Source organism: Pteropus vampyrus, unplaced genomic scaffold (genome assembly GCF_000151845.1).
Source record: "Pteropus vampyrus isolate Shadow unplaced genomic scaffold, Pvam_2.0 Scaffold273, whole genome shotgun sequence".
NCBI classification, from domain to species: Eukaryota; Metazoa; Chordata; class Mammalia; order Chiroptera; family Pteropodidae; genus Pteropus; species Pteropus vampyrus.
In genome coordinates this window covers 914,422-932,800 of record NW_011889054.1, presented here as the reverse complement: position 1 = coordinate 932,800, position 18,379 = coordinate 914,422, and the positions used below count along the sequence as shown (strand labels likewise).

The window sequence follows — 18,379 nt, the reverse complement described above, 5'->3', positions numbered from 1 at the left end:
GATTAGGCCCAAAGAGGTGCCAAGTGCAGATGGTTCTTGCCTAGCAAGACTTAAATGAATCACTAGCCAGTCTAGTTTATATTTCGTCTCCTACTTTTTTGCCTTTATTTTTTTTATTTTATTTTATTTTTGAGAAGATGAGTATACAGAGCTTCTCAGATAGCCAAGAGAAAGAGACCCTGTTGCCTGATTCTCTTTCCTTTTCTCCTCATACCGTTAACCTCACACGCTAAGATTTATTGTTTTTGTTGTGGAAAAAACTGGCAGAGATTTGATTTGATGATTATGTCTAGAGTTGGGCCCTCAGAGCGGTCGGCTCTGTGATAAGGATAATACCCAAAGACACAATCTAGATTTTTCCCCCCACGTATTTTGAACTGCTTGGTCAAGATACTAATTTCTTTCTACAAATTGTTGATCAGTAATGAGAAACAATTTTATAGCATTATTTCTACTAGAGATGCTACTTTTTAGATACTTTTCCTTTTTGTCCAGTGTTCTTGGTTGGGATTATAAAATATTTTCAACTCTTTGGATTAAGCTTGTTAAAATGGGTTGATAGCATTCACATTGCAGTGTTAACTTTATATTTCAAGGAATTCCAGATCACTTTATTAAAAGTCATGTGGAAATGATAAAGGAATTGGCAACTGCAGAACTATGGGACTAGGAATAGTCTTTCATTGTAACTGTGTGAGACTTCTGTGTTTACCAAGACATCTGTACTCACTTAAGAGTACTTCTATGAAAACTGTAATACTTATTTGAATTTTTGTGATTGTTTGTAAAGATAGTAATGAAATCCAACCACCAGAAAAATGAAATTAGGGTAGATGTTGTAGTCTTGGTTTTAGTTCTCCTTTTCCACCCCACCTCTCCCCCCTCGATAGGAAATGGCAGTAAGGACACTGGTCATAAAGTCATCTGTGTTTTATTATCGTATTCTTCCATCTTTAATATCTAAATTGGTACTTCTAACTTTTTCTCACATTGTTAAGGGAAGACAAAGACATTTATTGTTTTGGAAATCTCAAGGAAATTCAAAAGTGAGTGAGAAGTAATTCAGAAATGAAATGACATATATAAAAAAAGTCAATTAACATTTAGAAAGAGGAAGATTTTTAGATTCATAGTTTTATATTCCCTGTAGAAGAAATATACTGTCAGTCAGTGAAATGATATCATCTTTCCATCTTTCCTTCTTCCCACAGACATTTGTAGCTTTGTTAGAGATTAACTTCAGGTTTATGGTACCAGAAAAAGAATATTGAAGGGAAAAATGAGACAGAACAGAAGAAAAAATCCAGTAAAAATAAATTTCTGTGCCATGTTATTTATCAAGAATGGGCAGAAGGAAGGAAAGTCACTATAGTAATTCTGAACTAGGTTATTCCTTGGAATAATCAGTCAACCAAACCCCCTAGCAATCAGTGCAATTGCTGTCCAGAAAAATCCTCATTTCTATCTGGATACTATACTCTCTGTATACCCCATTTTAAAATAAGAAGAAAATGTCTAGAAAACTTTAGGTATTTTTCTCTTATTACTCTCCGAACAGCATTTGTGTAAGTGCATTGTCACTTCCAGATTCAAATCCTGCCTAAATAACCCAGCCTTCTGGAAACTTTTCAGATATTCTCCAGGGAAGAGAGCTTTATCAAGGGTTTATTCTATTCAAAAGACTCTGTTTTCATTGTGTTTCTTAGAAGATACATGGTTACAAATCACTATCAAAATTCATGCTGAGTGGCTTCCAAAGAAGTGACAGGGTTTTTTTTAAGCTCCTCTGCCTCTGAAATGGACTGTCATCCCTCTAATTTGGCCAAGTGTTCACTGCAGGTGGCATTTCCACCTCTAGCAATGCCACTCTCCTGTGATGCAGGCCACTGGGAAATGCCAATTCTGGGCCACCATTTCTAGTTGAGTTGTCTGGGAACTGTGAGAAGGTGTCGTGGTCTGACTAGCTGCTGTTGTCCATCTTTCAGGGACAGGAGAGAGTGGCAAGAGTACGTTTATCAAGCAAATGAGAATCATCCACGGGTCGGGATACTCCGATGAAGACAAAAGGGGCTTCACCAAGCTGGTGTATCAGAACATCTTCACGGCCATGCAGGCTATGATCAGAGCCATGGACACGCTCAAGATCCCCTACAAGTACGAGCACAATAAGGTAGGCCTGGCTCCTCATGGGAACCGCCGGCAAAGCTGTCCATAGTGCAAATGGTCTCTTCACGTGTCTGGGATTCATAGTGGGGTTTTTTGAAATGTACATTTTTTCATCTCTTAAATGAATCTTTTAATGGTTCAGTAAGTTATTATAAATGTTTTTTTCTTAAATCTTTGAAGTGACATATATAAAAAATTAGAGTTGTGTTCTTAGCAATAAATATGTGGAAGTTTAAAATTTAAGGGTGCACATTCCATTAAGGAAACAGTTTGTAAATTCAAGACAAACTGACCAAAATGAGGGAATTCAGAGATGAGGCAGTGGCCTTGCTTCAACCTCCCACTCTTTATAGTTCTTTGAAAAAAGAACAAAAACAGCTTAAGACCAGTCTGTCCAGTTTAATTTTGGATTTCGTGACTTCCTTTCAATAGTACCATAGGCTTAATTTTATTTCAAAATAGGTCCATCTGTCACTTCCAATAACCTTTCAAACGCGTTTCTCTGCAATTGTGTTAAAGTCATGGAAACTTCTAAAATCACTTGAGAAAGGGTTAGGAAGATCTAAATTGTCAGCTTTTTAGAAAACAAACATTTCCAATATCCAGCATTATCTCTTAGTTGAAACAGGAAACGGAGTTTTTTATTCCGGTGGAAACAAATGTTGTAATCACTCACACTCCAAATATTATAGATACGTGATGCCAAACAAGATTGGCGCGTATGATGGTGGCTCCAGGTTTGAGTGATGCTTCAGTTGCCCCACAGGAAGTTACACCAGGGAGTGACACCTGTGCAGAGGCCCCCAATGGATGCAGTCTTTGATCCTTGGGGCGTGTAGTTGTCGATCTTAGAGCAAGCTGGTAAAACCTCACCTCTTGTTGACAAAACACCACATTTGTACCAGCAGTATTTTAGGGCCTTCAATCAGAAGTTTCATTCTCTTAGTACTCTTGATAATCTACACTCAAGGATATTTCCATATACCAGGATTAATAGGTAATAGCAAGGAGTTGGCATGCCCAGTATGACTCATAAACTGAGATTTAACTCACAAAAATGAATCATAGGTAAAATAAAGCAATTTTGTGCACCTTCACTTCTGTTACTATCTAGAAGCATCTGACTGTACAAATAATCTTAAAATCAGAGATTTCTGTTTCTTAGATGATTCCTTGAAATTAATTGGCTATTTCTTATCTGATACTCTCACACGTAGTGTTCTTATTTTCCAAATAACATAGAGACCCTCCACAAATAATCCTTCCTGCTTCTGTTCTCAAGAGTGAAAAGATCTGGGCATGAACCTTTTATGAGCCTGGGAGTATGCCGCCCAACTCAGATGAGGCTGCCTGGAATTCTCAGCAGTCTGAATTTTAAAGGATCAGTGTTATTTTGTCCCTAAGAAATCTCAGTGTAATGAGTTTCTGAAATAGGTGGCATGCTTGTTTTATTGCAGTTGTGAGACAATTCTGTTGCGGGATTTTTTTTTTTTTTTAAATACCAGTGACTTTACCAATCTATATTTGATTGATAACATGGCAATCTAATGAATTCTGGCTGAGTTTCCAGTCATGTGGTATGATTGATATGTGTTGCCAGCTTACACCTTAAAATATAGTATAATCTTTGTAAATTATACCAAAAAATCATCTTTCTTAGATGCTCCAGAAGAATCCTTCAGGTTCTTGCCTTGATGTTAGATTTCCACATGTAGATCACTGTCATGTAGATGTTAGATTTTCATATCGAAATCATTGTTATGTAGATGTAGAAGGTGGAGTGGAATTTATACCTTATTCATACAGCAACACATTGAAGAATATTTAACAATATGCATTATTTGAGCTCTTTATATCAGTTATAGTTAAGTAGACTTTACTATGTTGATTCAGTTAGCAATCAACATCATAAAAAGTTATATTATACAATTTTTCTCAGATAAAATTATCCTGTGAAATCTTCCCACATCTTTTGGTTACTTTAAATACTGCCTAAAATAGTGACATTATTGTCCGCTGACCTTGAATTCTTCAATATGTTTAATCCCCTTTAATTCATACTGTAAATTACTTTCGCATTTATTCCATTTTCACTACAACATATATATATTCTAACTCATTGCATTCCCCTCACTTTATCCATTAAGTTCCTGAGCTCTTCCCATTCCTTGCCTTTGTTAATGCTTGTTAAGGAATTTTGTTTTCTCCTTCCTGTTCCACCCAACTGCCTCTTCCTCCTAATGTTCTTTTCTACTCTCCCTCATAGTACTAAGTAATCCCACCGTCCTTTAGCAGAACCCATAGTGGAGTATTTATAATTGTCTTGCTTGTATTAATTATGATGATTTGTGTATTGATCTCATTTCCTGTCTAGATTCTAAACTCCTTGAAAGTAACTGTGCCAGTTCCATCTTGGTAGTCATCCTTGTCCCTAACATAGTATCTTGTACATAGTAGAGGCTCAGAAAATTCTTGTTTTATGAATTGGTAAATGCTTTGTAAGCTTAAACAACTGAAAGTCTTGACCTCTTCTGTCCCCAGAGTTGTTGAGCTGATGACTTAAATCAGCAAATAGCTGTCAACATTGTTTTATGTGCATAAGAGAATAAATGCAATGTGCTTTTGGAGATTCAGAGTTTAATCAGGAATAGGCAGGAATTTACAATTCAGGAAGAGGCAGGGACTAGCTGAGGGAGGGGCACACTGGAGAGGAGGAATGCTTGAACTAAATGTTTAGAAAAAGGAATGTGCATACAGTGTATAAATTAAATTGGTCAGTTTACCTTGAGCAGAATTCTTCTAGAGGAGAACTAGAAAATAAGAACCAAAATATGGTTTACGATGTGCTTATTATGAAAGGTTTTGAATCTAGGCTAATAAGTCTCGATGTTATTTTCTTGTCTATGATACTTACTTAATAATAACATTTTATGTTTTGTTTAGAATTTTTTACAGAAGTTTTTGGTTACAGTGGTTTATATTTTATAAATAGTTTAAAGTATTTAGTATGCATTTTATTAGCAATTACTGGGAAGTAATGCATTGTGATTTATGTTATTTCATAGCACTAAAGATATAAAATAAATAACCATTTCATTTTTTAAAAAGCTTTGTACCTAGTGCCACATTGGCCATAATCTACAGTAGTAGCATAAATAAAAACAAACACTTTTCAGTATTGTCCAGCCTATCTGTACTTATTTCTGAGTTCATATATTTTATTAGGTAAAGCATAACTTACACGTGATGTGGCCTGTTCTTAACTGGGAAATTGCTCACAGTTTTGTTTGCCGTGAAATTTGTTCTAGCTATGGAATGCCATACCAGAATATCGGAATTTCTTTTTCTACTGTGTAAGTATTACTACATTGGATTAAAAGTTGTAGTTAGGGGCTAGCATAGTGGTGAGGGGGAGTCTAGGCCACAATCTCTGTCCCAGATGGTGGCATGATATTGCATGACTTTTCGTAGACCTTACTTAGTGTTCTAGGGCACTAGTTCAGGAGTGGCTTGTAATAAATTCCAAAATTTTACCAAAATAAAGATGAATTCTTCCCTGACTATGTATCTGCTATCCTGTCCTTGGACTTTCTTTGCTAAACAAGTAATGTTTATAGGTGAGCTGCTTGGACTCAGTCCAAGTGAGAGAACACGTTTGAGGACTCTTCTGAATGTATGTGATCTAGGGTTTATTTCTAAATATTGCCGTTTCCCTAAACACAACTGTTGATAGCTGGTATTAAAAGGATTAAATATTTGTCACTTAGTCAAATCAAAAGATATGTTTAAGCCTCTACTAGGTACAAGGCATTCAACTGTGAGACTACTGTGTCATTCCTTATTTTCCAAAAGAGAATTTTCATCACATTATTTTTTGGTTTCCTGTCTTATATAGACGTGTTTTCCTGATTATTCTTTCCTTTGGTGCTGAAATCAGCTCTTAACAAAAAGGAAGAGGTGAATAGTTTCTGTGTTAACATAGCTAAGAACTGTCTTGAAGATCTATGTGGGGAAGTAGATCACAAGGTTTTGACCCTTCAGTTTTGTGTACTTACTGCCTATACCCGGCAGTTGCCATTCTTCCTTCATTGCCTGCTTTTATTTCACAGGCACATACCTTATTTTCTCAGTCACATTGCAAATTACCTTATGGTAAGCAAGTTTCTGGTTTTATAGTCCTTGTCTCCTCCGCAACATACCACAGTGTTATAGGACCTTTTGTTCATTGAGCAGATTGCTCCAGATATATAGATCCTGGAACTCTTTATCATTGCCTTGTAATTTCTGTGAACTGTGAAATCAGGGTATTCTTGTGGCAGTTTCAAAGTATTGACAGGCCTCAGGTCTCTTTGCCAATCTGAAGAAGAGAAAGGAATCTGATGCAGTGCTTCTTTAAGAAGTGAACTCTAGATAGTTATCGCATAGAACTGAGCTGTGAGTTAATGCTGAGTAGGTAACGTCACCTTTTTTCTATTCTAGTTTATGATTTTAGACTTGTTAGTCCTGATGACTGGGGCTCATTTAGCACTTAGGCTGCAGCTGCCTTTGACTAACTAGCCAGGAGTATGCAGTCCTGACACCTGTGTTTCCTTTTCTCCTGAGTGTAGAGGCCGAGAGGACATGTTGCTACAGTTCCTCTCGTCCTCTCTGAACTCTTTAAGAGAGGATGTGTCACAGGGAAAGTATCGTTAAATACCATTTACAACTTCCTGAATTTTCTGTATTTGTTGAAGAAATCTAAGATAGCAGAAGCCATTTTCAAGAGATAGCAGGATTCTGAAGAACTTGCCAACTTATTCCTGTCTTTGATCAGTTGAATAGGAAATTACTGTACTTTTTTCAACATGAGGAATTTTTTTTAGTTTATAAAATGCTAAGAGATTTCATTTTAATATTTCTCACCAGTTTAATAAGCACATCGTAAAAGCAGAAGTTAATCAGCATATATTTTAATCTGTTCCTCTGAAGAGTCGTATTGGTCAAGGTTCTCTGCTTGCAAGCAACAGAAGCCAAAACTGGCTGACTTAAGTAGAAAGAGAATTTGTGGGATTATGAGTTCACTCCAAGAATTGAGGAGAAGCTGAAGGACTAGCTCTTGGAAACCAGGACGGGTCTGGAGAACTTCTCTGTGAGACAGATGAATTCTGGCTGTTTTCAGTCTTCTTTGACTTTACTCAAAATTCAAATTCCTGGAAAAACTTGCCCGATTGGTGTACCCTGGATTCTGTGCTAGCTCTCTGGACAAAGCTGGGCAATTTGATTGACAGTCCCTGAGGGGACTCTGGGTACAGTTAGTAGAAGAAGAGGAATGATGCACAAATCACAATTATTCACTGCAAAATCACACTGTCAATTTAGAGGATAAAGTGACATGTGGATTCTCTGTAGAAGCAAACCCTCCAATTTTGCTCAGCATTTTCTAAGCCTGTCCTAAAGAACAGTTGCTTCTTCTGGGCTTGTTCAGTGTGGGGGTGCAGGAGGAGGTTCAGGGGTTAGTGATTTAGTAACAGTTATTTATGAAGTAAGTAACTGAGTTTGAGCCCAAGCACTGAATAGTTGAGTAACCTTCAGTTTGTCACATTTCCTTCCTAAGCCTAAATTTCTTTCTTCTCTAAGCCTGAATTTCCTCATCTGTAAAATGGGACAGATAATAATAGGGTTAAATAGATAACGGATGTGAAAAATATCTTATAAATAAAAAAAAAGAGTTTGGAAGTTATAAAATAAATTGTCATCATGAGGAGAATGAATACTATTAATCTTCCATCTTTATTCAGAATAAAATAAACAGAAAATAATTTAAACAGTATGACTAGATTTAGGAGGTTTTTAAGGAAAACTTTCTTCGAAGTGACAGTCATTGAAATGGGATACCAAGGGAGATAGAGAAATCTCCTTATCTGGATGTGTTCAAAAATAGAATGTATTTTTAACATGTGAGATTCTTTAAGGAAATGTTGCAGAAATAAGACAAGGGATGAACTAGACAACTTCGGAAATCCTTCTCAGCGCTGTCTCTTGTGCCGATTCTCTGATTCCAAAATTCTAATAGAGACAAATCCGTTGTTAAAGTTATTTGGTTATAATTTAAAGCTCCTGCCTTTCTGGAACTTTGTCCATTCCAGAGCACTTATAAAAATTATAGAAAAAAAGGATAGTAAACAACAGATTCATTTCGACGATGGTCTCTAGCCCAATGGAGATTTTTCTTTGCATCTCAATATCATAAGTGATTATAATATTTACATCTATGTAGGTTGTTTGTTTTTTGTTTTTGTTTTTTTTAAACAGTGTTTAAGGTTCAAAATCAGATGAAGGGTTCGTAGGTATTGTTTAGTGATACTTATTTTAATTGCATTGGTGACTAGCCACCAAAGACAGCCAGCACTTTTTCATAGGGACACTTTCTACTCCTGCTTCTATAAATCTTTTAGAGTTTTCTTTCTAATAAATTGTCTAAAGAAATCTAGAAACTTTTCATGACTGACATGATCCATCAATCACCTCTTCCCTCTCTCTAGGACTCTGGTTGGGAGTTGAGTCACCACTGATTCCCTAATACTAATAACTTCAAAAATCCCTTTGAATATCTACTTTCCTTTCTCTTTTAATATCTTGCAAATACTTTCTAGCCACATTTTCTTCTCTTTACTCTGTGTTTGATTGCAGTTCTATATTCATTTTATACCCCTTCCAGCCATGTAAAAAAAGATGATGAATATGAGATTTTTTATCCTTTTTTTTTTTTTTTTGGCTGAAATTAATCCATAATCCCAAGGCATGCTATCCTTTATCCAGGATGAGTAACTTGAGTTTAGTTTCATCAGAGGGGACTCTGAAACAAAGAAAGACTTCAACAATAGACTAAGGCTGCTTTCTTCTCTGTCTGTCTGTCTGTCTCTCTTGGAAATTTTTATATGCAAAAAAGTACACACATCATCAGTATCAAGTGCATGTATTTTACCATTGTGAGCACATTTGCATCTGTATCTGTTGATCTGAATCAAAATGACCAGAGGTTCAGTGGTCTTCTCATACTCCCTTCTTGTTTATATTTCCAACCCCTAAAAAGTGACCACCATCCTGACTTCTCATAACATAGATTATTTTTGTGAGTTTTTGGACTTTGTGTGTATAGAAGCATAAACTATATGTTCTTTTGTATCTGGTTTATTTCACTCAACATTACATTTGTGGAATTCACCCATGTTGTTACTTGTAATTGTAATGCATTTATTCTCATTGCTCCATAATAGCAATACCCACATAGAACTTTATGAAAATGCTTTATGTCTGTGCTGTGCAACACAGTGGCCACTAACCACATGTGGCCGTTGAACCCATATGTGGCTAGTGTGACAGGAACTGTTTTTACTTTTATTTAATCTTTTGAATTTACATTTAAATTTATGTGTCTAGTAGCTACTCTACTGAACGGCACAGTTGAATAGTATTCTGTTTTATGCATATGATACCATTTGTTTATATATCCTGTTGTTAATGTAAGTTTGGGTGTTTGGGGCTATTATAAATAATGCCAATATAAATATTCCTGTATCTGTCTTTTGGTAAACATAAACATACATTTCTTTGGGGTATGTACCTAAGATTTGAAATCACTGAGTCAGAAGGTATACATCTGATCAGTGTCAATATGGAGATGCTACCGAAGAATTTTCCAGAATGATCGTACCAATTTATACTTCCGCCAGCCGAGTATGAAAGTTCTAGTTGCTCCATATTCTTGACAACACTTGATCTTATTAATCTTTTTGTTTTAGCTATTCTGGTGGCTGGATTGCGGTATTACGCTGTTGTTTTAATTTCCATTTACTTGATAAGTAGGCACGTTGAGTACCTTTTCGTATGTTTAATGGCCATTTGGCTATCTTTTATAAAATACTTTTACTTTTTTTTTCTATTGTGTTTTCTGATTTCTTATTGTTTTGCGGGCATTCTTTATATATTAAAGATATGGCTTAATTTTTGTTTTCTTCTTGGTTCTTTTAGTGAAAAGCAGTTTTTAATTATAGTAAGTCTAGTTTATCGTTTGTTCCTCCTTCTGATTAGTACTTTTTGTATCCTTTTGAAGTAATCTCTGCCTACTTTAATGTCATATAGATAACCTATTGTCTCTTATTTTTAATTCTTTGTTGTTTTACACTTTACATTCAGATCTAAAATCCACTTCAGATAGATTGTAGAGTATGATGCGAGGTGGTGAAGGTGCTCACCCTTTTTTTTCCCATATGGATATCTAATTAACCTAACTCATTTACTGGAAATACCATCCTTTACCCAATGTAATACCATGTCTGCCACCTTTGTTACAAATCAAGTGAATGTGTGTATGAGTTTCTCAACTCTCTACTCTGATCCATTGGTCTATTTTGTGTATCTTTGTGTCAACACTATGTTGTATATCCCGAGCTTTGCAGTGAATTTTATACTGTACAGTATCAGTCATTCAGCTTTGGTTTTCTTCTTTAAGATTGTACAAGAGCTGAATTTATTTACTTTAAATTTAAGGTAACTTTAAGAATATTTCTTTAACTAATGGGTAGATTTCCCAGAGTGAATCCAAATGTAGTAATTGCTCTTTATAACACAAACATCTTTCCTTTCTTGGGGCCTCAATTTATTTCCTTATTCAGTCTATGTTGGCTGCTTAGCTCAGTAGAGGACTCCTTTTTTCCTAGATTAATAACGTGACATTTTTATTTTCAGATATTTCATTTATAAGGGATGATGGAGCTGCTATGTGGCTTTGTCATTATTCAGTGGGGTCATGTGTTCTCTCACTTTAGCATTTCCTTTAACAAGAGTGGTGGCTGGACTATGAGTGCAATGGGGTTCTACTAACTTGGCTGATTTGGGACCAGAATCCTTTCTGATTTCATATTTTCACTATCTATAGCATTTTAGAGGGAATGAACAGGCTCACCTAGATTTTCTTTTTTGTTTTGTGGTCTCCAACTATTGTAGAAATAGACCTTCTAAGTCTGGCTGAGTGAACGGGCTATAGTCAGGTAAGAAAGAGGGTTATGCAAGCTGATTTTGCCCTATCGCATAAATTTCTTATTTATTTATGTCTTGAGATATTGGAAAGTACTTTATTTTGTTGAAGTAGGGGTATAAAGCACAGGCAGAACTGTAGACAAAGGTATCCACACACAGTTGTATATATATACACATATTCCTGCGTGATTATTGTCTTGTGCATTAGAAATGACCTTTGGACCCTGTTTATATATGTGGGGATAAAGCTGATGAAGACCAGCATCTTCTCCATGTTGTACATATATAACAACTGTCTTCAGGTAACGTTTCCTCAGCTTACCAGTGGCCAGTCTGCTTCGCAGCCCATCTCATCTGGAAGTAACTCATCTCATGTGTCTGTCATTGTTTAAAATTGGTGAAAGGAAGAAAATTTACACTTGAGGGTAGAGACTGGGCTTTAATTATTTAAATTAGCACAGTATTTAGCACACTGTTCTACTCTGTTGAATGAATGAACAAAAAACTATCTCTTATGTACTGGTCAACATAAACTAATTTGGCTGTTTTTTAAAAAAAGAAAATAGTAAGCAGTTTAAGGAACATTACTCATTCGTCCAAACACATGAGAGAACTCTGCTTAAGCAGTCTCCCTCTAAACCCCTTTCAACCCTCAGACCTTGAAGGTCCGGGGACTGACAGCCACCATATTAAATACACGTGTCATAGTTTAACACACTTGATTGAGTAGGAAGTTGTGAATCTGGTCATTTGGCTGTTCTTGGTTAACTCCTGGCAAAGCATCACATAAATACTTATTTTTTTAACCAAGTAATGCATAATTTTCCCCTTTAATTTTAAGATAGTCCATCTACTTTCAATTAGAGAGTCAGAACGTATCTGTTGGAACGAAGGAAAGTGAATGCTTAATGAAGCCTGAAGGGATCTGGTGAGGGTACCTGGTACTGTTCCTTCTCATTCTCACCCCACCGAAGGAATAATTTCAGTTCTGGGCTTACTTTTTGTTTATGGAGATATTTACAGTAGGCCTTCCTTAATATTTGACAAAGTAGCAGTATTGCTTACCTAAGTCACGTGTATCAAAGCCTAAAATCTTATTACTTCTGAGAAACCATGTCATTTTGCCCTAAATCAATTATACTTGCTACATAATTATGCTTTTAAATAGTATAAGTTAGTATGTTCATAATCTTCATGAACAGGTGTACATATATCCAAACACAAATATCAGCAAGCAAATGTACTTTAAAAAATAACGACATTTTTGTGTTCTATTATATTATGACACCTTTCAAGAGCTGAAAAAAATACTTCGTTAAAAGCTGTGATTATTAATTTTGGCTAATCTGTTGTAAACTTATACTTTGAACACATTTATTTTCCTGATTTTATGTTTCTTGAAGTGAATCTGCTAAGAAGATAGCTTTAAGTTGTTGCCACCAGTACTTTGTATGATGATTATGCAGTTTTCTATAATCTTGTATTATTTGTTTAAAATGAAAAATGACTTAGAGGAGTGGCATTATTGGCTTATATCAAGAAAGTTGGTATCGCTGCTGAGTTGTACAAGAGTACTGGAATCGTCGGTGGGTTATCTGCTTCTTTGGATGTACACACATCCTCTGTGGTAAAAAGTCTAATGGTTTGAACTAAAAAGAAGACTGTGTTGACAGTAGACATTGACATGTCTGGGAGGTGGTGAACTTCCAGTGATTCTGTGATAAGAGTTCAGCAATTCAGGTGATTGTGCAGTCCTGAAGACTAGCCTAGTCTTCATTCTCTTGACCTTCTTTTAGCCATTTTTACTTTCTGTTAACAGGCTGTGCCCATGGCAAAGGGGTAAGAGTGTGTAGCTCTTTGGTTATAGAACACTGCAGCCAAACCCTCACTAAAGTTGGGTTTTAAAATACTTTTGGATTCTGTTACACTTCAATTGACCTTGATCCCATATTCCATATTATAATGGAAAATTTAGTGTTAGCAATACTGTCAGAGTTTTAGGAATTTTGGCCTTACCAGGGCCAAGTACAGTGTCAGTATGAAGATACTACTTCACTTCAAAGAAGATGAGATTGGCATAAAATGGCCAATACCACCATATATTTTGCAGATGGTCTGAGTAGATATTGTCCAGTTTGTGCCCAGCCATGGGAGAGAATAGTGGCCCCAAGGAATAGTTGCCTTTTTTTTTGTACACTGACGTTATCATTTTTTCCAAACACTGTGTGCACATGGGATCCCTTTTTCTAATTTACATAAAGGTGTCATATAGTCCAGTGGAAGCTTTGGGTCATTCTCACTGAATAAAAAGTTGGAAACAGTGATTTTATATTTTAGAACAGTGCTCTCAAATGTCACCATGTATATAAATCACATGGACACCTTGTTAATGTGCAGGTTGTATTTCAGTGGATCTGGGGTATGCCCAAGATTTTCTTTCCTGATAAGCTCCCAGGTGACGTCAAAGTTGCCTGAAGTAGAGCTGTATTTGAAATAATTGACTCTCCATCGCCAGAGGAAATGTGAAATCATCAGTGGGCTACCCTTTGGAGAGAAGGTCTCAGAACTTATACCTTAATAGAATTTCAGCCAAAGGACATTCCTAAACTTCTAAGTTGTGCCTTCCTCATCTGAAAAGTGAGGATAATAAAGGTACCCACTTCATACAGTCAATGTGGGCATTAACGATTGAATACAGATATAAAACTTTTAGGATGGTAACATCAGACTAAGTGTCTACTAAATGGTTGTTGTCAAATTCTTCCCAGGAAGTGCTGGGTCAGGAGAGATGTATGGGTCTTTGGGTAAAGTGCAAAATAGTTAAGGAGAAATTATAAATTGTTTAAATTTAGATATCGAAGAGGCTATGACCCAAGAATGAGACATGGGTTCCCATTGTCAGGTACACTAGTGGTTTCCAGGAAGCAGTGGCCTGGCCTCTGATAGGACTTAAGCTGGTCTAGACTGTAAGCAACAGTGGGGAATGTTAAGTGAAGGATCCTTGTTACTGCTAGGATCAAGGAGCATTGACTGATTCTTCCTTGATAGTCAGAGTATCTCATTATCTTGACTCCAGTGTGTTTGCAACCAAGGGCAGCCAGTCCAGTGCGGAAAAGGGAAGGAGAAAAGAAGGAAAAGGAGAGAAATAACTTTTGCCTAGTGTTTCTGGGCCTTGCGCAATGCCAGGTATTTAACATGCTCAAAAATGGGAGGTGTACTTAGTAGTATTCCAAACAGATGAAAAATGTTTAAAACGTGTGTCCCAAATCACTCAATTTGTAAGTTTATGAGGCTGGATTTTAAAACCAGAGTTGGGCTTCATAATTCCCAAAAGGCAACTCATGTACTTAACTCCATAAACACCTTTGACACCAGGACACACGTATTTAATTTCCATCTGAGAAAGAGTAGGTGGAGTTGTGCGGCCCCACCAACTGTTTTTCCACCATTTCAGCCCCTGCCAGAGGCAAGACTGCTCTGCTCACTGCTGTGTCCTTAGTACCTAGCTTAGTGCCTGATTCACAGTCGAATGCAGTAAATATTGTGGAATAAATGAATAAAAATTTAAACAAAAAGAGCTGATAATGGGCCTTTTAAATTAATTCTTACAACCATTTATTTGACTTCTGTTTTCTGATCATGTGCATTTTTTTTATTTCTTCTTTATATCTTTGACTGATAACATGGATATTTGATGAATGTGAAATTAAACTTTTTAAAAATAAGAATTTTTTATTTCTCTTAGGGCCAGAAGAAGCTTAAGACATGCACTTTGCTTATAGAGTGTGAACTTGTATATAAATAATGATTGTTTTCATTGGATATATACCACAAATACTTTTTTTTGATATGCTTTCTCACTTGTACTATAATGAACATCTTTATAGGATAAATTGCTAGAAATGGAATTACAGAGTGAAGATGTATACATACTTTTAAGGCTTTTGATAAATATTATTAAATTGCCATCATGAAAGATCATACCAGATTACAATGTGGGGCAGACTGTGCCTGTTTTTACTACATCCGTGCCACCTCTGAGTTTTATTAGTGTTTTAAGTCTTTTCAATCTAAAAGGTGAAAGTGATACTTGAATTTACATTGTTTAATACTAATGATATATTTCTTTTCAAACTGTTTGGCCATAGACCTTTTAAATTCATTCATTCCAGAGACTGTGACATTTGCAAATTATTTAACTGGAGCTATTATCTTATTTTATTTTTTTTGGAGATATTATGTCAGGTGTATCACTTGCATTGGTTATTTCATTTTAAAAGTGAGTTGCGATAAAGAACAAAGATCTGTGTAGGTGTCAGCAAGCTCTAGGCCAGATATATGTTTAATCCCTGGCTGGCATGTTGTGCTCATTCTCAGATGTGGCTCGTCATAGTGTCCCTTTGGTTCCTTTAGCATGGACAAGTATGGCAGTACATATGATGAGTACTCCTTCAAGGATCATTTGGGCAGAAAATTCCTAAATGCAAAAGGGGTATTGAATGGCATTTACATCTGAAGAATTCAGTTTGAAATCTCTCCAAGTTACATCATCAACCTATAGGTAAGATTAAGCAAGTCTATACCCAGTGACCCCGTGCAGTTACCTCATAGAATTTTCTGACAGATGTGAAATATTATGGCCATACTGCTTCTTCTGAAGAGGAATTTTGATGTTCCAGCATTTCATTTGTAGGTCTGAGCTTGAGACAGTGGTTCTCAGACATTGGTAAGATGTGATATCACCTGGGGAGCTTAATTACTGAGCAGATTATCTGAACCCAGCCTCTGAGCCTAGAGAAAGGTAGCCTAGCCCTGATTATAATCAGATTATTATAATAATAGTAATAATCATAGAAGTGATTTTATAGTTTCAGTGTAACTACTGTTATTATAATAAAACAGTACAGATAACCATATAATTCTTACTAATGGTACTGTTACAAATGTAGTAAATATATCTGATAACTCAATATTAATTAAAGTTCCATGTTAAATGAGAGGAACTTTCGTATTCATCATCCTTAATATCTGATTGAATTTTATTTCCTGGTAATAGAGAATGAGCTCTTGAAATAAAGGCCATTCTTCTGAACATAGAGAAAACACATATGTGCACCATTTTTATGATAAATCATTTAGGAAGATTAGTTTTTTTTAGTTGAGCAATAGAATACTACAGGCAAACTAGAAATTTTTCTATTGACACTATCTCACTATCGTACATTTTTTTATAGTTTGCATTTCATTTCCTTGCAAGTTTGTGTGTGTATCTTTCTTTGTGTGTCTTTTTTTGAAAGGAGCCTGTATAGACTCTAGCTGCTTCCTTAGAGACCCTATCACGAACATTGTTCTGAATAATTGATGCATCACTTTCAAATATGTTGATATATTTCAAGAATCTGGAGTCAAAGAAATGTAAAAGAATGTTACCCTGTACCAACTTTAATGTGGGTCACCCCAAAAGACTTGCTAATTATTTGACCTAAGAACTAATTATTTTGTAAACTTTGTTTTTAAAACATAAGCGAGTGTGAACTTCCATCAACTCCATCACTCAGATCTTTTCGTGTTCTGGAAATTGATTATTTGTGGTCTCTGCAGTCAGCTATTTACTAAACAAAAGCAAAAGTATGCCAGAATGTAATAGGAGAAACTCTCTTTCCCAGTAAGAGCAGGATGTATCATTAGTCTTCTTAGGAACTTGCTCCGGGAAATGTTCAGCCTAGCAGGGGACGGGGGTTGGCTTTATCTTAGGTCAGCAAGTCTGACCTGGCTTACCAAATTATCCAAATAGATACGGAAAGTCAAAAGTCATCTCATCACTGTCCTTGTAAGGGCTTTTACATTTTGCCTGCAATTTGAAAATGATTTAATGGGATTTTTTGTTTTGTTTTAGTATTTCCGTGAAACATGGAAGATACATGTAGCCTGGTTGTTAGATGAGGAAACAGAGGCACAGATTTTTAGGTGACCTCTCAAAGTCATGCAACTCTGCAGCTGCAGTTAGATACCAGTCCAATTTTGGACATTTTTTTTTTTTCCTGTCTCCTTTAAAAACAAGTATATTCACTTGTGCTTTAATGATAGGTTGTTGTAGAACGGCCAGTGTCAGAAATTTTTTGCTTCCTCCCCTTTTCATTCCCTTCTCTCTCAGGATGGATCACTTGCCCTCCTGTAAACCAGACAGAGCCTGCGTGGAAGAGTTTCCCTGAGCTCCTGGGGAAAGGGAAGGGAATTAATGTTTAATGAGAGTGAATTCACTCTTAGCTATTTGTGCCTACCAGGGAACCAGCTGTCTTAGGACATCTAAGTGTCCCATTTTATTCTTCACATTCCCTGCTACTGTCCTCTCCTTTCCATAAATAAAAGGAAACTGAGGCTTTGTGAGATGAAATGATATTCAGGCTTCCAAAGCAGATACGTGGCACCTCTAGGTGAATCTAACACCCAGGCTTTTGTAAGGCCTTCTTAACCGCCAACTCCATTCTTGCTGCCCGAGTTCTATGTCTATGACCAAACCCACTTAAGTAGAGTTGGACCTCAGACCTTAATCTTTTATGTCCAGTCTGCTTCTCATTTGAAAGTACCTGGCCCTACTGACCTGAGTTGACCTCTCTCCTAATGACCCCTGACCTGTATTGCTCATGGTACCTTCTAGCCCTTGTTCTGACTAAGATACTGGCCTCTCCTTCCTGGACTTCCTCATATCTCCACCTACAGACTATGATGTCTACCTAGATACTGGTGACAGCTACAAATTTTACTTCCTCCTCTGGTTTCGAGCTGTGTGTGATACTGAGGTCTGGGCCAAATTGCAAAATTATTAAAGCAGAAACTCCAAGATTGCATGTTGAGGTGGTAAGTGAAGTAAAAGAGGCTATGAAGTAAGTTAACTCCGTTTCTGTGTCTCATGGTTAAGGAAATTGGCTGGCTGATTAGACAGAACTTGTACACCCTCTAGGGCGACCACAGACAACGCTGGGTGAAATTTCACAGTCTCCATCAAATTTATCCTGTTTCATCTAGAATATGGTACTCATTTTTTTTACCCCACTTTAGATTTTATAAACTCTTTTCTTAAGTCTGATCAAAATGCATCATTAATAACATTTGGTGGATTATTGATTTTTTTAAAAATGATTTAGATCACCTGTCCTTTATTATTTTTAATATTCGCAGTTTCCTTTATTTCTTT

The 18,379-nt window shown here is 36.3% G+C and overlaps 1 protein-coding gene across 1 annotated transcript in view; it reads left to right on the top strand.

Moving 5' to 3' along the window:
- Positions 1-18,379, top strand: part of LOC105302452 (guanine nucleotide-binding protein G(q) subunit alpha) — a 284,051-nt gene that overhangs the window by 96,765 nt on the left and 168,907 nt on the right. The window contains exon 2 of the mRNA XM_011375494.1: positions 1,986-2,170. Within this exon, the coding sequence (XP_011373796.1) occupies positions 2,024-2,170 (147 nt within the window). The 5' untranslated portion in view covers positions 1,986-2,023. The remainder of the gene's footprint in view (positions 1-1,985; positions 2,171-18,379) is intronic.